This window comes from Corvus moneduloides, chromosome 2 (genome assembly GCF_009650955.1).
Source record: "Corvus moneduloides isolate bCorMon1 chromosome 2, bCorMon1.pri, whole genome shotgun sequence".
Lineage (NCBI taxonomy): Eukaryota > Metazoa > Chordata > Aves > Passeriformes > Corvidae > Corvus > Corvus moneduloides.
In genome coordinates, this window is record NC_045477.1 from 35,081,384 (window position 1) to 35,106,273 (window position 24,890).

A 24,890-nucleotide genomic window follows, 5' to 3' on the forward strand; every position below is an offset into this window, starting at 1 on the left:
TCAGTTCTAATTCTGCTGTGTCATTGGTAAGTTACAATACCCCCCCACTCATAACCTTTATCAAGTAGTATTTTCAGTAGTTACCATGAGATATTTGGAAGTTCGTTATAAATCACATACATGTCAAATTTTGAGTTAGGACTGGCTGTTACCTTCATTTGACATTTTTATAAGCACTAGTTCCCCTCCAGCTTCCAGAAACAGACAGGAATTTTCTTTCACTGGTAAGTTTTATCTCTTTATTTTTGAAATAGAAAGTTTTACACTACTTTATAATATCAGGAAGGGGTCTGAGAGTATACATGAATTTGCTACAGAAATTGGATCATGTCTCTAAGGATCATTATACATAAGGAAACTACGCCCTAAGGTGCATATATGTCATGGCCATTTAATGTTAGCTCTGTAGTCTATGATTTTAAAGACAAATCTGAAGACTGCTGTAGTAAATGTGATATCTTTTATTCTGAATTCTTAGTGGAAATTAAAAAAAAATAAATATTATTCCTCTTGGAAGGAAGTTATATGAACCAGTATCAATATGTACATTTTTTTACCCCATGTGCTGTAAATTCTAGTTATTATGGGATAGGAAGGGTGTGTATAGATTTCTAAAAAAAAGGCAAAGAGGGGGAGAGTTAGCCTTCTCTAACTAATGGACGATATTTATTCTCTTAAGGTCACATAATGTAATTATAATTATTTTCTTGAAGAAACGGTACTAATTCTTTCAGCTTGCCACTGAGAATCTTGTGTTCTTGCTTAAAGTGCTGTGCTCTTGTGAGTTCTGGAAGAAAGAAAATATCAACAGTTTTGCAGGGAAACTTTGGCTGTAAAGGTTAGACACAGCAGGAATAAAGAGAAAGTTTAGTGTTTCTTTGTCTTACTCTTGTAGCCTATGTGATATCTCAATAGTGATATATGGAGGTATATATCTACCTGATATATTCCATAGCTTTGCACTCATTCTCCCATAATACCTATTTTTACCTTGATTTTTATGCTCTGACTAAAGAATAAATAAAGTCCATATCAATTTGAGTTTTTCTGAGGTGGCAACTGAAAAAAACCAGCTTTTGTTAGAAAGAATCTATTAATGTTGGCCATTCTGCAGTGGAAGGCATGGTAATTCTACTTTTGAAAAGCAGGGTTGTCCTATTAATACCAGTTAGCCTGGAGGTGGCTGGATGATTACTAAGACCTGTGGATTACTGCAGGAGTCAGTGCCATGATGTTGATCCACGGAGTACAGATTATTCCCTTGTTCTTGAGTCTATAGTTGGTTCCAGCTATCTTTGTTATGGAGCTGCAAGTGGGCTAATGTGTGTTGGCAGGACCATTTGGTCTTCTGGGGCTCCTAGCTGCCACACTATGCTGCTTTGGGTTTCCCTTCAGGGCACCATATTGCACAGAACAAGGGAACAGAATGATCATTACCAGTTGTCACCTACTATATATCCAGTAAGTGCCTAAGGATTTTACTCGTCTTGTTTACTTAAAAGTTGACTGAAGCGTTTATCAGCTTCTCAAGTATGTCTGCACAGTTTCTTGAAAACAGTAAAAATCAAACTCACATGAATACAGTGAAATTTAAGCCCTTAAAAATAGGTTTTTTTCCTTAATACAAGCCCTTATTTGCTTTGAAGATAGCGACAACTATCAGTAACCTGAGTCCCTGACTTTCTCCCTTAACAACAAAGGATGTCTCATATTTCTTCCATTAGTTGTAACTGTTTTGGATGTGTTCTATATTTAACTATCTGGGGTCCTTCATATCAGATTTATACTACAAAAGTCTGGTAGAATATGTTCATTATGTTAAAGAACTTAGATGAGCTAGTGTGCCATGTGAAAAGCTCCGTGACTCATTCTAATTTATTACCTAATTTGGGGATTCTACAGACTTAAATAAATCTAAGTGTGTGCATAATATTTGAGAGCAGCCCTGAGAAGAACGACTTGGGGTATTGATGGATGAGAAGCTCAACATGACCTGGCAATGTGCACTGGCAGCCCAAAAAGCCAAACCTGTCCTGGGCTGCATTCAAAGCAGCATGGGCAGCAGGGCAAGGGACAGGATTCTTCCCCTCTACTCTGCCCTTGTGAGGCCCCACCTGGAGCACTGCATCCAGCTCTGGGGGCTTCTAAGGAAAGGCTTATTGGAGCAAGTACAGAGAAGGGCCATAAAGATGCATGAGGTCCCTCCCAACCCAAACCTTTCTCTGATTATATGACAATACAACTACTGTATGTATTGGTGAAACTACTAGGATCTCTTCCGTTGGACTTGTATTGTGCTATCTTGGATTATGAGGCGGATCTTCTCCTTGGCATAGAGGTCTATAAGGATCTGAAACTAACTTACAGGTATAGTGCATATCCACCAATAAACGGGAAAAGAAATCACAAAAATAAAATTTTGTCATATGCTTATAAAGCCAGGAAAACACACTGGGGAGTTGTTTGCAAGGGCAGAATAATTTTATCCCTAAGGGATAAGACCATGCACTTAATAATCTGAAAGGATTTTCTCAAACTGGGTTTCCTGACGTCTTTTGCTTTTATCCTTTTAGGTTTATATTGTTGCAGCATGTAAGTTCTTCAATATTGTATTTATTTATTGAAAATGAAAAATTAATGTCCTTATGAGGGAGAAAAAAGCCTACAGGTGTGGAAAGGCATAGAATCATAGTAGCATAGTTTGTTTTGGGTTGGAAGGGACCTTACAGATCCTTTAGTTCCATCATTCCCAGCCTTGGGCAGTGACACTTCCCATTAGACCAGGTTGCTTAAAGCCCCTCCCAACCATGAAAACTTCCACTTTTGGAGCATACCACCAAACCCAACCATTGAATGACATCTGGAAACCTTGTGTTATAGTACTTTTTCTCAGAAGGAGAGTATCGACTTTGTGTCCTTTCCAAGTTTGGCCAGTTTCAAATGACTGCATTTTTTGTCGTATTGATTTGGCTTCATTTTAAACAAAATCAGCAGCACAAGAGCATGATAAAAACTATTGTAAATTCGCAGAATTCTGATAAACTTAGGTAAAGCTTCATTCTCCCTCCGTGTACTAAGACTCCTGATCAATACTCAGATCAAGCGATCTTTCGCTGTAAAGAGTAACATTTGATAGTTGATTTCTATGTATAGAAACACAGCAGAAAAGGAAATATTTTTAGCAACCCATATTTGCTTCGCTGATTGTCCTTTGAGACATGCAAAAGAGCACATTCATTTACAGTATGCCTTTTTCTTCTGTACCCAAAGTACTTAGAGCACCTCACAACAAATGTACTCCACAAGAGCAGTAGAGTCTCAATTAATCTAGTTCTTTGGAATTTGCTCTTTTCACTTATCCTCATTTGCAAAAAAAGGATGGCCCAGTAGTTAAGTCATTAGCCTGCTGCTTTGGAGATGGATTTTACTGCTCTTAAGTTGTAGATTTCCTTTCCAACGAGGACAAATCTGTCAGATAAGGAGAATACAACTCTATCTAACCAGGACATTGAGGGTGATTATATGTTCATCCTCACATGCTGTAGTAAATGCTCAAAGTAAAACTATGAGGGAATTTTATTAGTATTCTAATAAGAAAAAAACCAAGCTATTACCATACAGCAGATCTTGTAGCCTACAGTCAATGTTGAAAACATAAAGAATTTAAGTTATGTAGCATCAAGCATTCTCTTTTAAATTGTTTGCTTTTTGTAGGACAGCATTTTTACTGTGATAACTTTTGTATTACACGATGAGATTTCCTTAAGAGCAACTGTAGTAGTAATAGCATGCAGCATGAGTGTTTTAAAGCAATTACATTGTGTAGTCAGAACTGTTTTAATGAAGTCTGCAAAGACAAGTTGTTTATTACTGATTTCTATCACTATAGTGCATGTAACCCCAAATTATGAAGGAGGATGGTAGGTGTGAATGATTAGGTAGACTCCAGTTTGAATCAGGTATGTCTTTTGGAAGGACTGAGTGCTCTGTCTCATTGCTTGTGAAGCATATGGCGTTAAGTCTGTCACCTGCCAGACTTGGACTTGACGATCCTTGTGGGTCCCTTCCAGCTCTTCATGTTCCGTGATTCTGTGATTCCCAGTGAAGTAGTCTTCATTTTACAGCACTAGTGACAAAACTCTGTTCAGTCCAAAGTAACAGCTGAAGCATTCAGTACCTGTGGTTCTTTGTTTTTCTTGTAGGGTCAACGATTGCATCTTGCGAGTGAACGAGGTCGACGTGTCAGAAGTCTCACACAGCAAAGCCGTGGAGGCCCTAAAAGAGGCTGGTTCCATAGTGCGATTGTACGTCCGGCGAAGAAGACCTATACTGGAGACCGTGGTAGAGATCAAGTTGTTCAAAGGACCTAAAGGTAGATAAGAAAATGAAAAAACCTCCATTTTAAACTTGATGTTTAACCCCTCTTGTGGCTTAAATGGCATCTGACCTTGTTGATTTGCTAACTGGTTGACCTGTCACATACTGAAATGGAGTTAATTTAGGCTGGTATAACTTGAATTCATGGTTACATCTCTTCTTGAAATATAAAGGAGTTCAAGGAGTTGTGGTTTGCTTCGTTTGATGTTTACTGCAGAGATGGCTCATTACCTTTAAAGAGACACAGAGATACTATGCTTTACATTGGCAGCACACATACTACCTTTAAAGTTCCTCTACTGAGACCTTTGACTTTCATTTAAGGTTCTGTTGAATGCGGAGTTTCTGAATTCTTCCTTTTTTCAGAAGGTTTTTTGATTATCTAGCTTATCCTCTGTACCTTCATGATGGTTTCTTCTAGAGTTATCTTTGGAACATGAAGACAAGAATACCAACTTACCCAGATACATAGGGGAATTTATTTTATTTTATCCTTCAAAATTATATGGAAATCCAGCACAAAACCTTCACTAGTCTAAGTCAGCTTTATCTCTTCTAGCAGAACCTTCTGGTTACAGAACAAAAAGCCAAATTTCTTTCTAGAAACATTTTTCTTCATAGCTAATTTCTGGACAAAGAAAATGTAGATTTTCACAGTAGATGTGAATAGAATGAACAGCAGTTAATTTTTTTTTCATCCATAATAGCTATTTCATAAGCAGGTCTTTGATAAATGTGTATATATATATATATATATATGAAATGAAGATATTAGCATATATCTTGATATATGCAGTGCACATGAGATTACTCTCCCTGTTTTATCTATAGTGAATAATCTGCAGCTTTTTCAGTGTTCTCCCTTGTATGTCCTCTCATGTGAATATTACAGTATGCTTCTCCATAGGGGTTTTTTATACCAGTAGTGGACTATATTTAATATATTGAGACATATTGTTGAGATTGACCTCTAATACTTAACAAAGATAGTGCAACACTGAAAACAGTGCACTGTTTGACACTGCAGTGTATTTGTTATGCTCTGCTCTTGGAGAAGAGTAAGATATATTTAAACATGCATCTGATGGTAAATCCCCAGATGTCTGGATTCTTGTGGTCAGTTACAGTGCTGGATTATTTTCCTAATAGAAAAGCATCTCTAATGGTATTTTGTGTGCATATGAAGTCAGAGTAGAAGTGCAGGCAGTGTTTTTAGCGATGTGGAATTAAACTAAGTGTGGGATATGATAGTCATTTTGAAGAGACCTAAGGCTAAAGAAACTAAAATTAACATGTCCTTTCTGGTTGTGATGAAACAGGAAAAGTATTCACCGTGACCAAATTTTTGCTACATTGTGGAAACCGACAAGAGAGGCAATCATTATCTAATAATGGGTTTGCATGGTGTTTGTTTTGAGTGTATGCCTGAAACTATTTCTTTTTACAATTATTTTCATAAAACAGAATGGACACCAAAAACGTGCCTTTTATGGCAAGCTAAAGAACTTTTGCTGCCTACTGCTGAAAACATATTTTGTAGCTATATTCTTATATGAAGTTTACTACAGATAAGTGCTGTAAATAATGAATTTTATTGCTGGGTGGAATGTATTTTTTTTTTATTTTTACTTTTATAGAAACAATTTCACTGGAAACTTGGATAAAAAATAAGTTGATGTGCTAGTTTTCTGCAAAAGCCAGGGGTTTTACCTTCATAGTTCAGGCAGTAAGGAAACATGCTCTGTTATGCTTTCTGTATATACACAGATAAAAAATAAAAAATTTAAAAAAAAATTATAGTTGGGATGAAAACCTTACCAATACTATTTTTAATAGCTGTAGCAGTTTTTCTTTGATTTTTTTTTCAAAATCTTCCATGAAAAATTATCTGTTGAGAGGCATCAAACTCATAGCAGAAATTGAGAAGTTGTGACTCTTGGCCTGTGATGTCACTCCTGTGATGCTTATCTCCTCATATTTCAGGTGATTTATCTGTGAACCAGTCTTTCAAACCATTACTGTGCAGTGTAAGAACCACAGTATTTATATAAACAGTGTTTCTTACTTCTCAGAGTCAAATTGGGACATTTTGGTGTCCAGAGCAGGACCTGAACACCAGCATGGTGGCTTCCACACCATTCCTTCTTTCGTACTCACAAAGTTAATAAAGTAAATCTGTTTTTTAGACAAGAAGGTTGTTCCATACCAAACTTGGAGTACCAAATATCTCTTCAGTTCTTTTCCTGACTGTCTCTGTCAGTGTATAACCCAGCATTTACTGAGTTCATTCCTTACTGCTCTGAGAATTTACCACATGAAAGCAAGTCTTGGCTTCCATAATGCCAAATAAACTCAGAGATCCCTAGCTTGCCTGTCTATGTGTAGTAGATTATATCTTTCAGTACTTGAAGTCGGTAAAGAAGGAAATTTGCAAGGCTTTTTTATGTAGAGCTCCTTTTAATTTCATCTGAGATATTCAGGATGAGGGCTTTTACAAGTTATTAGTCCATATAGGTTAGTTGGGGTTTTTTAATGGGTGTTAATTTTTGTAGGTAGCAACCACCATATGAAAGACATTGATTAACTTGGTGAATGTATCCTGAACAGAAGATGTTAAATAAACATTGTTTGGTGATGGCTTTGGGCGTATGACGGGGAAGGACATGGTAGTGTGCTGCCAGGAGGTCCCTTCTGAATGCAGATCCCCATGCAGGTGTTCTTGTTGCTTTACAAAAAAAGCTCTCCTAGCATCATGTGCTAAGCCCTGTAACCCTTAGTTTTATTTTTGGGGGGAAAGGAGGTAAACAAAGACACAAATGAGTTGTGTAACAGGAAAGTCAAGGATTCAAAGAGAGCTGCAGCTGTGTAGGCATTTAAAGCTGATCATCACTTTGACATACCTGATTGCTAATACTGGCAGATAGCCATAGGCTGTGTCTTGAAGATAATTGCTGACTGTCATCCTTGCAGGCTCTTCCTCTCTTTCATGTGCTTGGGAGATTGTCTTTTGTATGCCTCTTGCATGTCTCTTCAGTCAGGCATCCAGTTCAATGTATGGCTTTGCAAAGGATTGAGTGGCCAACAGTAAGTATTTTATTTCAGTCACTTCCAGGTCACTGCCGGTTTTAGCAGCCAGCATCTCTGCAGTGGCTGGCAGCTGTAACGGAGGAAAGATTTACATGCAGCTTTCTTACTGAAAATCATTGGGATTTAGACACTACTAAAAATCCTGTCATTAAGTCATATGCTTTTCTTGCTCTGTATTGAAACAAGACTAGCAGTAATGAGAATGGATTGTGCACACTGCAGTGTTTGTTCCTGGGGAGCAAAAAAAGTGCAAGCATTCAAAACAAAGCAATTTAATGGTGTTGTCTGGCTTTGTAATATAACTTGTGCATTAGCTTCCTGTAAGACCCTACAAAGAACCATGTATGTGCAGGGAACTGTGAACTTCAGTCACTGTTCAGGGGTTCCAGTGCTCAGTCCCATTTCATTGCATTGGACTGGAGGACTTTAAACCAAAGGAGTTCCACTGACCTCGAGATTTTCATGCTGTCCTATCACACTCCAAATATACTTTTACTAAACCCAGAAGCATTGTGTAATATGCTGACGCACAATTAGTTATAGAAATTAAACTCGATGTTTTAAAATTTCATTTTTAAATAATCAGCAGAAAAATTTATTTCTACCATTGTAGAAAATTTCTGGCAGTCAGAAATTTGGGGAAACACAGAGGTCATGTAATACATTGCCTACCTACGTGCCCACCTACCTGATAATTTAAGCTCTGATATAATATACCAGAAGAAAAAAACAAAGGCAGAAAATAAGGATTCTAGTAACCGCAGTGTTGGATCAGATAATAAAATTTTGACCTCACCTCTATGGGAAATGTGATGTCTTAAAAGACAACAAAACTGCAGAAAGGAAGTTCGGGGTATGTGAAGTGGAGCAGCTGAGGACCAGGAAACTTGAAAGGAGAAATGTCAGACTTAAAAACACCCAAAAAAGGAACGACGTAAAGGACAGCTACTTTTGCTGTCTGGGTATTCTGGTGGCCTGAGGATAAAGACGCAGAGAAGTAGGATTACTTTCCCACACCCTTCATGATAATAGTGCCTATCATTACAGCATTTTAGCTGTGTCGGGATCTTGCCGTGATGACTGGAGCAGCCCTTTTGGTCACTGCATTTTAGATGAAAAGGCTCTGTCACTTTTTTATTTTCTATAAGCATGCTTTTTGGTCATTCCTGGTGTATTCAGGCAGTGACACATTCTCATGAGGTCCACCCCACCCTGCTTTGTGTGCTTAACAAAACATATTTAGGAGCACTTAATTCTCTACTCTTCCTGCTCTCAGAATTAGGGCCATATCAAAGCTTTTCTTTTAATCCATTTGGAGTCTTGTTATGTTTTGGGGCTCCAGATTGAAAATTAATGCATCTCTTAAGCACTGTTCAGCCCAATTCTCTATCTCCCTCTGGAAGGCTATCCTTATCTTAAATTTCTTAATCAGCAAAGACTAAGCTCCTAAACCAGATATCTCAATGAAATACTCAAAAATAAAATGGGGTTGCTATAAAGGGCATAATGCACATTTATTTTGAGAGTTATGTATATCTGTCTAAATGTTAGACTATATCATTGGGCATAACCAGTTCCAGAGTTTCCATTTCATTGTGTTCTGTGGTGAACTGAAGCGACTCTGTGCCACATGGTAGATTTCCTTTTCCTGTAACTCTTTGTTTTATTCTTGATGACACTAAATAAATTCAGTGGATGGTTACAAAGCTTTCTTACTATAATAAAAAAAAAAAGAATCATTATGGTTTAAGCAGTGTATTTTTTGACTCTGATAAGTTATGGGATTTTCTTGAGAAGATGCAGAGATTTTTCACCATCAGTATAAGGTATGATTTCACTGTAGATTTATCTTGGATTGTTACTGAAATGTCCTGTAGTCCTTTACCATCTGTAGCTTCCTAGAGTTTCATGCTTCTTTTTTCATAAGAATAGACCTATTTTAGTTTGGACTGATGGCTTTATTGGAAATACCTTGTGTTCTGTTTCATAGATAGTATCCCAGCTTGCAACGACAACTGAAATATACAGCTGAAACAAAAATACAGTTCAATTATGTATATTTCAAAATGTCTGCAGAAAAAGAAAAGTTCAATTCAGAATAGTAGAATAGAGGGTTGATTAAAAAAGAAATTTTTTTACAAGTGCTGCTTTCAGTAAGGAAAGGAGGAAACTTACCACTTTTATCTAGCACAGCAAAGTCGTAAGTTACCTTTTTATCTCAGGTAATAGGTACAGCACTTAAAATGAAAGAAGGGGCTTTTTGCAAGCAAAGAACCCTAATTATTTATTTTCCAATTTCAGAGAACAGTGAGAGCTTTCAGATCTTGCTGTTTGATAACTGATTGCAAGTGCTTGCTTCAGACTGATGATGGTACTTTTTTTTTTTTTTTTTTTTTTTATTGTAGCTATTACTCCCACTACTTTAATGGTCTATTTTCTCTAATTTAAGAGACACTAAATATGCTATAGCAAACTTTAGCATGTGGGAATGGAGGGTTTTATGGTAAGTTAGGCAGAGATTTTCTAAATTAAGAAATTAAGAAATGTTTTGTTAGGTCCAGTGTTTTCAACAAAATAGTTTTTTCACATTTTGACCAGAACCTTTTCTTACAGTCTTTGAAGAATTTCAGTCTTGTGATCTCATCAGCTGTGAATTTACTTCTGATTTTGAATGTTCTCTTCCTTCTGTGCTCTATGAATCCTTCTCTAAAACAGAGCAAAATGGGGCAACTTAGAAGACAGAACAGTATAAAAATGAGGAAGCAGGCAAACTTTCTCAAATCTGGGTTTAACAAACTATTTTGGTTCTCAACTCTAATTTAAGTGCTTCACTTCATATTGCTGTAACCATATCACTTACTTCAGATATAAATAGAAAACCACCACAACTAAAACTAAATTACCATTTTTTGTGAAATGTCTTTGCTTGAAAGAACTCATATTTCCTCCAATTAGCAGAAAGTGCTCCATCGAACACTAATACATAATTTTCCAGTTTTAAGATAGTGACTCAAACCATCATTTATAAGTTAACACCACTAAAAAGCGTGGCTTCCCTGAAGGTTAGGATTGTCTAATGTAAGAATATGTGAGTATCTGATAGTTTATCATATGAAAATTGTATTCTCTTGAAAATCATAGAATTAGAGAGCTCCGTGATAGTGCTATAAAAGCCTTTACTGTTTTCCAACAATATTTTGACATATTTGTATTGCTAATGCTTGATGTGGTAGGTTGTATCTGCACCTTTATATTTCACAGGCTGAGGATCATGTTCTTTAAGTGATGATAAATGCATACAGCTGCTATTATAATATTCTTTATGGTATAAATCAAATATCAAATGTATTATCTGCCTTTGGTCACTAAAGAGTTGCCATCTCATTTGTGTAAATTACCATATATGAAGTTTTTCTTTAAAAAAACCCACATTGATCCTGTGAAGTGGTTCCTTCCATTCCTGAAGAGTAGTTCTTATATATAATTTCACAAAATAATAGTTATTGTTATTAGAGTGTCTCTTCAGTTCTAGTTTTTCAGGCTTTTGCTGTAGTCTTTTTGTCTTTAGCAGAGAAGGGAGGTAAATCTGTCATGTTTTTTGTTAGAAACTCAGTTTAATGACAGGAAGGGGTGGAATCGGCCTGCTGTCACATAAGACCTAATTCAACCATCTTTGGAGATTAATAGTCAGTCATTAAATAAATTATTTTCCAAATCAAAAAGGAAAATTTCAAATGGAATTCAAAATCTCTCCTTCTGGCTGGTTGTGTCACCTAAAACTGGAGCTATCCCGTGAGCTGTAGGATATTACTTGCTCAAAGTCTTTTATATTTTCATGATAACTCTGATTTTCCCCTTTTCTATTTAAGTGTCATTTTGCATTAGCTGCGAAGGAGTAAACATCATGACTGGGAAGACTGCAGCAAAATTATATGCACATATTTTGTCTGTTTTTCCCTTGAAACTATTTAGCTCCTAAGAACTCTCCAAGCAGGTCTTAAGAATCCTGTGTTCATATGCAAAATGAACATCTAATCTCATAGTAGGTTTTAAGTATCATTTTCCAGAAATCATTTCCAAAGAGTAAGGTTTCCACTGAAACGAACATTGCTTCTGCAACTCCATCATGGTAACTATTTCTGAAGTGGTGCAGTAGCAATTTGAAGTGCAGTGCTGTGTTTTAATAGCCAATTGAGATGGCTATAAAAATCCAGCACTGTGCATTAAGATCATTACTAAATTGCTTCAGCAATACTTACTGATGAGGCAGCTTCAGCTGAACACATTTCATCTTAATGAACTGTGGCTGCAATAGAGCAAAGGCACCAGCTCAGGGAAAGATAGATGTGCAGGTAGGCTTGGATGCCAACAAACTGCAGATTTTGTTTCAAGAAAAATAAGCTTTGGCTGGTTGCTTTTTGTTTCCAGTGGAGAAGGAAAATAAATCTGTCATCTTTTCATTACAATTGCACTTAAATGGCAGAAGATGGTGCTATGAAGTTGTGTCACATAAGACCAAATTCAGCCATCTTTGGAGCTAAGTAGATCATTGACATTTCAATTGACAAAATTTTCTGTGCTTGTTCTTTCTGAATTAGGTAGGAATTTTGTATTATTATTCAGTTGCCTAGTTTCTTCAGCTGTGACACAGCAATGGGTATGGTGTTCCAGCATGACCTTGGGTTTTATCATTCTGTCATGGGGTGTTAGTCCTTTTGCTGTGGTTAAAGTTACTTCTGTGGCTTTTGCTGAGAATCAAGAGCTGTTAGCATGACGTACTAGATTCCCCTGATGCTGTCCTTGTCACCTTCGCAGGTTTAACTCTTAACTTTTTTCTGAAAATTTGAGAGAAGGAAGATGTCAGCTTTTTTTTTTTTTATTTTCAGTTGCTTCCGTTAGAGAAAGGGCTTATTAATCTCTGCGCTCAGCTGTTGGATGAGTGATCGATGCATCTCCAGCTTGGCTCATATGGCATCCTTCTGGGTGACAATAAAGCAGAGCATTTAAAAATTCTGTACTTGATTTATCCCATCCTTGTGGAAATGCTTCAAAGGAACTTGCTTTTTAAATGGATTTCCCAGTTACATAATGATCTCCAGCACACTGCTGAAAAGTTTCTCAGAACATCTTTTGTCTTGGGGTTGTATGAAAAACTGTGATGTGTGTGCTTTGGGATTCTACTTGACACTGTGTCCTTTTACTCTATGTAATTTTTAAAAATCCCAAAGACTAAGTGTCTTTTTTTATTTGCCTATGCCAAGTGTGAGGAATTCCCCATGGATCTTGTCCAGCTTCTTTTTCAGTTCTAGAGTTTTCTCCTGACTAAATGTAATACAGTAAGTCTCATAATTTTGCCATTATAACATGTCTTTGTACTCCTTTTTTCCTTTAGGTTGTAAATTTCTGGGTCAGAGAATAGTTTCATCATTTCCATCCCCATTCTGGAGTGCTGTGTAAGAGTTAAAAGGGGAATCCCTTTCATTATGTTTGCCATTGCTATTTTCATCAAGAGGAGAGGAGGAGATGCAGCAGACAGGGCAGCAGACAGTACAGCAGAGTGTTAATTGTCTCATCAGTATTTCCAATACAGGATAAATCAAAATATAGGAAGGACAGTGGCATCATTTGCTAAACTACTGGGCTGAGTGTGGAAAAAAGTCTTTATGTAGACAGGAGGCCAACATCTTTTTTTTCTGTTTCTTAGTGGAGTAGTGAGAATTTCCTAGGGAGTAGCAGTTTTCTTGGCCATTTTCCTCTACCTATCTGATCCTTGTTTTAAATTCTTCAGGTAAATTTTAGAGAACGATTATGCTTGATCTTTCACTACTTTAAAAAACAGTTATATGACAGCTATTTCTGGAGCCTGATGTGACACCCTGATGCAACAGAAGATGGGGATTAGCCTGCTGTGTGGAGTATGTTCATTGACACACCACCTTTCATTTCACCTGAGTAGTCTGAAAGTCCTTATGTTTCCTCCTTTGGAGACCTTCATCCATTTTTGAATATAAAGCCAAATGTGCAAATTAGTCACATGAAACTACAGAACAGTGTTTTCATCCTTTATTGTTCAGTTAATTATCTATGTAGCAAGTTCTGTCTTCTTGATAGTTTTTAGATGTCCAGATCTTTCTCAAGAAGTCTGCTGTCTGGAGGACAACACACATCAGCAAAATATTGCATTGACATGAAGAGTACCTTAAAATGAGTAAATTGTATTTAATTACTTTTTTATAGCTTGAGGGGATGTAGCTCTTCAGTTTTGTTGTTTTCTCGTCTCTTTTTTTCCTGTAATCCTAAGCATGGGTAGACAGTATTTTAAGTCTTCTGAGAAAGGCATTACAGATTCTAATCATGGTGGGGAGACAAAGCTAGCTGCAGCTTTAGAGGTTCAAGTGATATAGTAAATAAAATATCACACTGCAGCCTATTTAAAAATTATTTTAGATTGTCAATATTATTCTTTTGTTTGCGCTAGTTGGAAAAAAAAAAGGAAGGATTTATATTGAGGCATCTTTCAACATCTGAAGTGAATAGCTGTCTTGGAAGTCAAACACGAAAGTGATTAATTGCAGTAGTCATTCATCTGGCTATTTCCATTACTATGACCTAGTCCTTTCTGCAGATCTGTTATCCTCATTTTTCTTCCAGTATTCCAAATTCTAGATAAAATTTTAGTTATCCTTAATGAAAACAAAAGAAATAATACATTTGGCAAAAAGAAATTTCTCTGTAGTATTTTAGCTTCAACTTGCCGTTTGTTATTATAGAACGTTTGTCCAGTGGCGTTGAAGAACTGCTTTTCCTTCATCAGTTAGTGTTTTTTGGTTGGTTGGTTTGTGTCTTTAAATATTATATTAGAACTCCTAGATATGGCAGCTATTTTTTGGAGTTTAGGTGGAAGACCATTCGCTGTTGGCCGTGGAACACACGGTCTGTGCAGATGGCAATTTTTTCCAATTGTGCTGTCATAAGATTTGAGACCAGGAAGTCCAGGCTCTGGGACCCACTGCACAAAGGTTCTGGGTCTGCCTGTGTCATATCAGTGACATGTACAAAGGGCAGCTGAGTTTTCACATGAAGTGAAGGTTCCTCTATTGCAGATGCAGTGAGATCAAGCTTCTTACAGAAAAAAAGTAGAGTCTTGCTGTGCCAAAGTTGTGCTCCCTGACACATAGGCAGCTGCTCTTCAATTCTTCTTCTTTCAAGTGGGCTGTAAAGCCATTGATTTATGAGAGTACCACTTGTTCTTCTAATCTTGCAGAGACTCATTTAAGATTTTTTCATTCAGAAATTCTGCTGCTTGGTCCAATGGCAAGTTGAGATATTTTTTTACAACATTAAGCATTGTGTGCTTGGTAGATGAAAAAAATTGCTGTGACCTCCTCCAGGGCAGATTTTGGCTGTTGTTATATGAGAAAGGCAAGGAGATAGCTTAATGCTTGTGTCCTTAGTGGCTAGTTTCAGACAAAAATGCAACTCTGAAAGCTTGAAAACTCAAGTTATATCTGTGGAGGGAATCTCCATGAAACCATAAACACTAGAGAGTATTTCCAAAATATTCCAAGAGCACAAAGCTCTGTGTTCATTACCTGGGATGTTGGCTTCTGAATTTTGAGTAGTAACTTATATGAACAAATAATAAACCTGCTTTTGGATTCTTTAGAAAAAAAAATTGTCCTGTCATTATTGGTTGATAGGCATAAACAGTTGCCAAGCAAGATCTTAGAGCTTATGTAAAAAAGTGTATAATGACAGAAAAACTCTTTAGGATATGATAAAAGATATGTTGCATAAGCTAAAAGAACAATAGCCCCAAGACATGCTTGACATATTTATTTTGGAAAGTGATATTTGCAAATAAGGACATGATAGAGTTTTCTTTCTCAAAATTGTGGTTTGGTTTTTGTTTTGTTTCTTATGCAAAACAATTTGTAGGCTTTCTTATGAAATTAATAGAAAGGCATATTATTCAACAACAGAGAGAACTAAGGAAAAATAAAATTACAACAAATAATTTAGTAAAATTGTTTATTGTAGGCACATTTACATTTTATATACTGTAATTGAAAAATAAACTCAGTAAATGGTAGGTCAGGGGTAAATCATTCACAGTCTGCAGGTCAGATGTGTATCATTTCTAAATTTGAGTTATTATCAAATGTCATAACTTTCAGAAATTTGGGTTATTTTTAAATTATACTTTGAAATGCTATTACAGCAAATCATACCCCCTCTGTAAATCAGGATTGTAATTTCAAAGATGTACTTGACAGCTACAGAGAGATGTTGTGACTGTAGGTGCTTTCAAGACAAGATATGAAAAGTGCCTACCTTTTTGCTGGCATCAATTTTCACAGAAAGGTCATCTCTGATAAGGTTTGTATCATGATTAAAATCAGCAACAAAGGGACAAGACCTCAGCCTCAAACGAAGAAGCAATAGGTCTGGCAGTACTTAGGGAAGTTAGCTACTCACACACGCACAGGTCCTGATGGTCTTGATGACAGACCAGCAGAATTTATCTGATGAAGTCTGAGTGCTGACAACAGTTGGGTTTGAGCAGCCATGGGGAGAAGGTGAGGTGAAAAACTGGGAAGATAAAGCAGAAAACACATCTTCACTGAAGTGAACAAGAGGACCCAAGGGACTATAAAGCCATCAGTTTGCTTTTAGAATCTCAGAAGAATATTGGAAAAAGTAGGAAATCTCTTTATAAGCATCTAGAAAAAGGTTGAAGAGTAATGGTAACCAGAAGAGGCCATACTTCTTTTCTGCATCTCTTCCTCGTTCTTCTCAGATAACTCCATGTGTTGGGAGGGTTCAACACTGAAAGTAGTGTGAAAAAGCAAAGATGTTCAGCAAGGACAACTGCAAGGTGCTTTCAGCAGAAATAACCACATACTCTGCTAAATAGTGCTAACATAAAACTGTAGGAAAAGAATCCTGTGGAAGTGTAGCTAGAACTTTGTTAGCTGTAACATCTTGTTTCTTACACATCCTGCTGTGAGGAAACATTCAAATGCTATAATTGGTTTTATAAACTGAGGTATGATTTATAAGACATAGGAGCATTCCTTTCATCCTTTACAGGTAAAGCTTTGAGCTTTGCACTTCAAGAAGGGTGTATGCCAGTTGGAGGGACTCCAGGAAAAAGCTGTAAAAATGATCAGAGATTTAGAAAGCCTGTACTACAATGAATAAATGAGTGATCTGAAGCCATTTATCTGAAATTCCAAAGACTAAGTGGGCGGTGGGGGGCAGTTTACGGGCACCTGATAGCAATCTTGCCTTGCAGCACGTCTTTGAAGAGGGAGTTTACTCTCTGTGCTGCCTAGGGAGGGTGTGAAACAAAATTTAATAGACAAATAATGAACAAGATTTGTACTGGATGTAGAAGAAGTGAGGATTGTGATGTGATCGATTACCAGGGAGGACATCAGGTCTGCAGCATGGGAAATACCTGGACAGCGATTTGTTAGACATAATGCAACTGTAGTTGCTTCTACTTCAGGTTGAGAAGAGTAATGATCCATTGAGTTTCTTCCTGTCCCAAGATCCATAACAATTTTTTTTTCATTTCACTGTACTGTGAAGACAAAGAGTAGGCATGGGGTTATTTAAATCCTCCATCTGCAGAAATGAAGAGGGTGTCTTCCAGATAAAAAAACCATGTCCTTTGCCTGTCCTCAATAGTAATTTTATATTTTTCATTTCCATGGTTTTTTGCTTTAGGAAGGATAAAACATTTTAGAAAAGAAACTTCTGTGCATGGGAAAGTATTACTGAATATTAGAACAGATAATCTGCTTCTTAATCTGCATTTCTCTGTCTTTCCAGTTTTTCTGTTGCTCAAGCCAGGATCATGCTCATTAGGAACAATTTGATCTGATGGGTGGCTGGTTCTTCACCAAAGGGTGTGTGGCCCAGCATGTTTCAGTATTTGGAGGCTGGTAAAAACTCCTTTGCTTTGGACTGCACCAAGTCTTTTAATGCTAATTCTTGACTTCATATAAACAGTTCTGTCCAGCCCCTATCAGAGCTGAGTTTCTTTACAGCTAAAATCAGTCTTGTAAGCTTCGGGTGAATCTCACTGGTATTAATCTTTTCATCCAAATACCTGCCTAAATTTTCCAAATGGGGCCCAGAAATGGTCTGTGAATAAAGCAAGGTGTTAGTGCATTCATTCTTTCCCCCAGGGTTTCATTTTTTGTTGGAAATGCTGCATATATAGTTCCCAGAGACTGACCTAGACCCTGGCTCTGGCATTGCAGAAAGTTCAGGGTTTATTATTAGTTGAAATAGCTGATGGAAAGGTTATGTTAATACTCCTAGCTAGAACCCCTCAAGGGACTAACAGCAGGGTCTTGTGTTATCTCATTAAGAGGGAAACTTACAGAAAATCTGTGGTGTAACTTAGGCTTGAACAACCATATTTTTTAAGTGTTATACTGAGTCTCAATTCTGCTAAGCACAAGCTCTTAGAAAATCTTTAATGGTCTGGGACCAGTCTGAAAAAAATTTGTAATTCTGTTTCAAATGTGAGTTCACATTCCCTTTCTGGTTAGGTATGCTAGAATATGATTCCCTTAGAAAATATTTGGCGTAATTTCTGAGAAGTCGTAGAATCATAGACTGATTAATGAATATTTTGGGTACGAAGGGAGCTTTAAAGGTCATTTAGTTCCAGCCTTCTTGCAATGACCAAGGACATCTTATCAACTAGACCAGGTTTCTCAGACCTGCGTCCAGCCTGGTCTTGAATGTTTCCAGGGATGGCATCCACATCTGGGCAACATGTGGCAGTATTTCACCACCCACATCATAAAAAATTTCTTCCTTATATTTAATCTAAATCTCCCCTCTTTCAGTTTAAAGCTGTTACCCCCCATGCTGTCACTAGAGGTCCTGTCCTCATCTATTTTACAAAGGCACGGGTGTCTGATTTTACTCTGTGGGAGTGCAGGGTGCTTCTCACCAGCAAATAAAACATCCTTACTTCACTTTGTTTCCTAGAGTGCTGCAAGACAGCATCATCAGTAAACTGAACTAAGGGACCAAACTACAGTTTCAGAGAGACAAAAAGAATCAAAGCAAAGTGCAATGACTCATTAATCCATTTTCAGAGTCTCTTTGCCTTATTACTTCTGTTGAATAAGCACCATCTCTTTTCCTTCTCTGTATCATTTATATACCTGTTCAACTTTTACTATCATGTCCCTGTAAATGGCCTTAGATAAAAAAGCAAAATTACATGTACATTTGTGCCTTGATTTCTCTCAGTTTTTTAAGAAGGAAGTAACTGAATGGATGACAGATTGATTATTTATGGGTTGATTGCAAATACATAAGAGGCTGCAAGATGAACTTTGATTTCATTTTTTATTTTCAAGCTTCAACATAATTGACAAAGAGCTTTTCAATAAAGTAGTTCTGTTCAACTTTGCAACAGGGATGAGAAGATAAATTTCCCTCATAAGATGGAGGACAAATAAAAGAAACTGATGAGTCTGTCCCTGACATGTATGGTTGTTAAAAAGATCCCAAACTGACAGACTGCTCCTTCTGTCTCCATTTTATTGGTGACAAATTATTAAATATTTGTCTCAAAGAGCCATTCAATTTAGCAGACACAGCTATACTCAGTTAAAGATATATCACCTAATGTTATAAAAAGCGAACAGCATTTCTCCCTGAATTGGAATAATTTTCTCCTGTGTCAAGTCTGTAGATTTCAAAAATTAACCTATATCAGAAAAAAAGTGGCGGGAAAAGCACAGATTTACGTAGTACAGAGACTTAAAAAATTTAACATCTCATCAAAAAGTAATAGCTACTTTAAGGCAGATCTTGGTGTGTACATCTACAGGAGCAAATGCTTTTCATTTGAATTATTAGGAGATGAATATCTTGTGCTGCTTCCAGTAATTACACTAATTTGTGCAGAAAATGACATAGGTACTATTTGTTAATGACTGGCAAACTGTGGTCGACTGTCAGCATAAATTTGGTTCCTACACCTGAAACAGCTCGTGTACTTTGTGCATGGAAAGTGATCCATGTTTCAGGATTTAAACCCAAGTTAATATATAATGTAAAAACAATAGCAGGCTCTTTGGATTGTCTCCTTGCAGTCGTTGCCGGTTTCTGTAACTGCCCGCCTGTCTCTTGGCACTGCAGACGAGCCATGCCCTGTTACTTTTTTCCTTTGCCCAAACATTATGTGTCTGAATGTAGGATCAGGAATTAAGGTCAAGTGAACTTTAAGAGCATGAACAGTGAGTGAAAAAGGAAAAAAAAGGCTTCAAGATTTTGTTGAATTGTCTGTGGAAGAGAGGAGACAGTCAGGGAAAGGGAACTTCTCTTGGTTTTATACCAGGAATCTAGATCTGCCATGCTGATCCCATTTCCAGATACTTCTCAAAATTAAAACTTTAGAGAGCTGATTGATTATCAGTTACATATTAATGGGAAATGGCATTTTTAGCAGGAGATGCAGTTAAAATAAATGTGGCTATAAGGGCATATTTATGATAATGACACTAATTGCTTTAAAAATTTGAAAAAAAATGGGACAGTAGAGATAATTTGATTTCCCCCTGCTTTCAACCTGCATGCGTAGCTATACTCTAGACATTCTCACAATGCACTCAAAGGTGGTTAAATCCAACATTCTCAAGCCTTGTGCTTCTCTTGAAAGCGTGAGTTAAAGACTTGATATTAGATTCTCCAGCCAGGAAAAGAGGGTCATAGTACTTGTGTATCTTCCAGAGCAAAAATTGCTGAAATACTGAATAAGCATTATTGTTACTACACTGTTTTCTTCCACTATAGATCTGGCTTAGCTCTCAAGAGCATTACAAACCTATGATTGTTAACTTCTCTTTCTCTCTCTTAAGCTTAGGAGAGCAGTTTTATTTTTCCCTTTTCTCCCAATAGGACTCATGCTGTAAAGGCCTATTTTTATTGACTGTTTTTCAGGTGCATTACTAGCCTAAACAGACATTTCTGTCCTACTCACTTCAGCTACTTGCTCCTGTCCCTGCATCTTTCCTTCTTCCCACATCCTTCAAATTGTTTGCAGGGCAGCAGTGATGACGTTGCACTGCTCTCCATAGGAGTCACAGATTTACAATGAGGGGCCACGTACGAAAGTGTGCTGCCAGCAAAGGGACATGTGAACCCAACACCATCCTCATCTGCCAGCTCTTACTGCTGCCATCTCTGTGAATGATGGTCAATATGCACCTGGTCTGTGATTCAGGTTAATTTGGCTTGGTTTTCACACCATTTTCAATTTGCCATCTGGCTAGAAAATTTTCATGGCTAACATAAGGCAGGCAGTGGGAAAGAAGGCAGGGAGCACATCAGAGTTGTCTTTTTTGGCACTAGTGAGTTTTTGGGTCAGCATATGACAATTTAAAAACTGCACCGTGCAACCTCCCACCTGGCTTTTTGCTGCTAATTAGGACAACTGGCTGCTTAAAATCATGGAATGGTTTGGGCTGGATGGGACCTTAAAGATCATTGCATTCCATCCTATTTGCCATGGGCGTGATACCTTCCACCAGACCAGGTTGCTGAAAACCTCATCCAACCTGGCTTTGGACACTTTCCCAGGATGTCTTCTACATCTGTAGTTGTGTATAATCCAGTTGATTTTTGCCCAAGTGAATGAAAGAGCAGGGGTGAGGATGGGATTTAAAAACTCAAAACAAAGCCAAAACACAAAGCAAAGCCAAAAACCTCTTGCAAAAAAAATGCTGGTAATGTAGAAAAAGAAGTGTGAGAAAAAACTGGGTAGCCTTTAGCAGTCCATTCATATCACATTCAGCCGTACAGTCTGCTTCTGCTGTGTTTAACATTATTCCCTGCAAGATATAAATGATCCTGTCACCAGGCAGGATGATGTCTACCCTAATCAAGGATTCTGATTTTTAGTGCCTCTGGATGTGAGGATTGTTTTTCTTTGTGGGTGCACCAAAAATATACAAAAGCTTCCTGCGTGAAAAGGAAGTGACCGTTCATTCAGTTCAGTTGTAGGCATATGGAGATGTGAGAAGAGAAGGGCATTTAAAAACATCAGCTATCAGGAGTTAATCCTGTTCCTAAGTGGCAGATCTTGGATTTTTCTATTTCACAACACTAATCTTCACTTCTTTGAAAACCTAATTTGTCTGGTCTTAACATGAAATGTTTAGACTTGGTGTATGGTGTGTTTATTTCCAAAAAAACCAAACTGCTTGCCGTAATTCTTGGAGTGCCAGTATATGTCAAAAATGAAATAATTTTCTTTTTCTTTCACTTACACTGGTAAAATTGTGACAGTGTGATTTAATATGATTTTTAGTGAACTTGAATTCTCATTAATGCTTTAAAAGTCATATTATTGTGAATAATTAGGAAGATTCCCTGATCTTTTCAAGTCAAATTGTAAAGTATTCTTAAGAATTACTGTTGTGCAATTAGGCCACTGCTCATTGTCTATGCTTTCTGGGAATTTTATTCCTAATTAATTTGAATAAATGTAAAAATATAGAATAAGCACAAGTTCTAATGAGGCTCAAAGTGTATTCTCCTAACTTGCTGTTTCCTTTCTTTTCTACTACATCTAAGGAGAATATATCTTTAGGTATAAATATATGCAGGCAAAAAAATCATAATAGGAAAAACATTAAACTGCAAAACAATAGAAAAGAAGGGATTGTTTTCATTTGCTTGTTAGAGAACTTTTTACAAATTCCTACTAATAGCAGGGTAATTTAACAAGATGTGTTTTCAAGGATTTATTAAAGATTACAGAAAGATTAGCTTTACTGTTATGATAATGTAAACCAATGCTTTATCTACTGTACCTACAGCATGATTGTTCTTAAACATGCACTCACTGCCTTGCAGCTTTATTAACATTTGCATCATAATCTCAATTTCCCATCATTTCCTTTCTGGCTGGAAATGTAAATGATTTTTTTTGAGCCAAGGAGTGTAACTCTGTCTCCTGAGAACAGATTTCTTTCTTTCATGTTGTAATCTAATAAATTTGGCTACAATGTTTGATTTTGATGCCGCTAAGAATGAAAAAGTAGTTGGAAAAGGGTTGTTTATATGTGCTTCTGAGGCTGCAGCTGAGTAACTTAGCAGGAAAATCCCTGAAATATCCAGATGATATTTTTCCATATTCTGGGCTCATCTGTGTTTCTGACTTCTGTGGGTCTCAGATGATGTTGATGAACCCTTTGTGTCCAAAGAGAAGAGGTAATGCTTTGCATTCCCCTGCCCCCAGCAGAAGAGCAAGCTCAGAGAATGTGGTGGTGGGCAGGGGTTTTCCAGGACATCTCAGCAGGAAGCTGTTTTGGAACAGATATAAGGAATTGTAGTTAGCAGCATGGTAGCCAAATTTTAAAATTACATATGCTGAAAAGCTGCTTCGATATTCTCAATCAAAGGCATGAAAATCAGTCTGCCATCACTCCATCACCAGATAGCAGCTACCACCAGAGTCTCTCCTCTTGAGTTGTAGCTGGCTGCCATTTTTCCAAGCTTTCAGTCCTTCAGAGAACTCTTTGTGATAGTATGAATGTACATATGCAGCAGTGTCTTGAAGCCATTTTAATCTCAGTGAGATTAATATCTCTGTTTTCATCAAGAATGAAGGACACACCTCTGCACAGTCTTGCACTGGGCTGTGCAGCAAGTTTGTGTCACTATAATGTTTTAAATGTCAATGATATTTTTTCTTTTTGTTAAATCAAGAATATTTAAAATTAGATCTAACCATATTATTGAAGTTTATTTTAAAAATTTGAGTTTGCAGAACTAAAAATTAATGCAGATAAAGGCAAATAAAAGATGAAAAATTTTACTCTTTAATTTCTATTAAAGCCTCAACCAAAATCTCTCTCCATACAGAAAAGTATCAGTGATCATTTGCAAGGAAAGGATTCTCTTTGATTGCTGTATAATCCCAGGTGCCAAGCAGCATCCAGCCATAGCATCTCTCGTGGGCACGCTGGCCATACTTGGTGGGAGCGCTGTGTGTGCTGCTCAGTTTGATCCTCGAGTAGCAGGAGGCTGTCCTGTAACCTGGCATCCCTGGTGCTTCAGTAGTATGGAGAGGTGATGCACTGGCAGCTGGAATGTAGGGATTAATGGAAATATTAACTATAAAAATGGCTATGGGCAAGAACAAAGGAAATGTGTGAAAACAGTTGGATAAATACCTGAAGGCATGAATATATAATGCCATACAGTGTTAGGGGAACAACCATTTTCTCTTTGTGTAAGGTGCTTTTGGGCAATATTCTTCTTACCTAGTGGCACTGTACATCATTTTTATTCTATCTGACACCAACTGGGAAATAACCCAAAACACTAGATATTTCTGAAAGAAAATGTCAAAACAGTAAGGAAGATACTTGAAGTTTTTGACCCAAGGCCATTAGAAAGAAACACCAGATAACAATATGCTGTGTTAGATGTGTAGGGGCTTGGGCCTTCTTTGTGGTCTAGGCTATTATCCAGTTGTGGGTTACAAAAAGAGCCCTCTGAAGTGATCTGGGGGCAGGATCTGAAACAAGAATTAACAATGGCAGTGAAAGTAGACAGCTTTTAAATATGTTATGAATATTAGTAAAAGTTTTATGAATCATACTGTACTTTAGATTGACTTTTTCATCCACAGAACGGAATGTCAAATTTTATTCACATAAGTCCTTCTGGCATAAACTGTCACATGCATCAGGCATAAGAATTGTTATAAGAACTCACTCAAATAAATTGATACTTGACTCTACTGCTACAAAACGAAGGAGATGAGAGAAAGTGACTTCATATACTTGGGATTAATAGTTTCTCAAGAACTAATTCATAGGCTGACAAAAAAAAAGAGAGAGCTCTGTAGAGGGAGATCTGTCCCTCCTTGTAACATCATGTAATTATTGTGACACAAATTTTAGTTTTTATTTTGTGATGTATTTTAGTTTTGTATGCACCAAATAAAAGAGGAATCTACTGTCAATAAGGAACAATAATCATAAGTCACAGTTATAACAAGCATATTAAATGTCCACAGTTGTGAGGTTATTGTAAATATGTGCTGTATGTGTCCTCTAGGAAAGCTGAAATTGGCAACAAGAGGCTTGAACAAAGGGCATGGGGAGACATTCCCTGCTATTCCTTTGTTTATAATTAACATTTTTATAGTTTGTTTACTCCTATAAACTGGACATAACAGTGGTACCTGTCAAAACAAGTCAATCATTATATCAGTCAAAGCATTTTACTTTACCCATGTTCCTTTCCTCTCTGCAAGTGGAACTTGATTCATTAGAAACCTGGATTGGACTTCATTGTTCCAGGTTTGACAGTTTAAACAATAAAACAAAACCAAGGTGCATCTTTTGTAGCTGAGTTGTAGAAGTGCTGGT

The 24,890-nt window shown here is 37.1% G+C and overlaps 1 protein-coding gene across 27 annotated transcripts in view; it reads left to right on the forward strand.

The window, feature by feature from the left end:
- DLG2 (discs large MAGUK scaffold protein 2) overlaps positions 1–24,890 on the forward strand; it is a 1,001,432-nt gene that overhangs the window by 688,121 nt on the left and 288,421 nt on the right. For all 27 annotated transcript variants that reach the window (XM_032099063.1, XM_032099062.1, XM_032099064.1 and 24 more), the window contains one exon: positions 4,203–4,372. In XM_032099063.1, the coding sequence (XP_031954954.1) occupies positions 4,203–4,372 (170 nt within the window). The remainder of the gene's footprint in view (positions 1–4,202; positions 4,373–24,890) is intronic.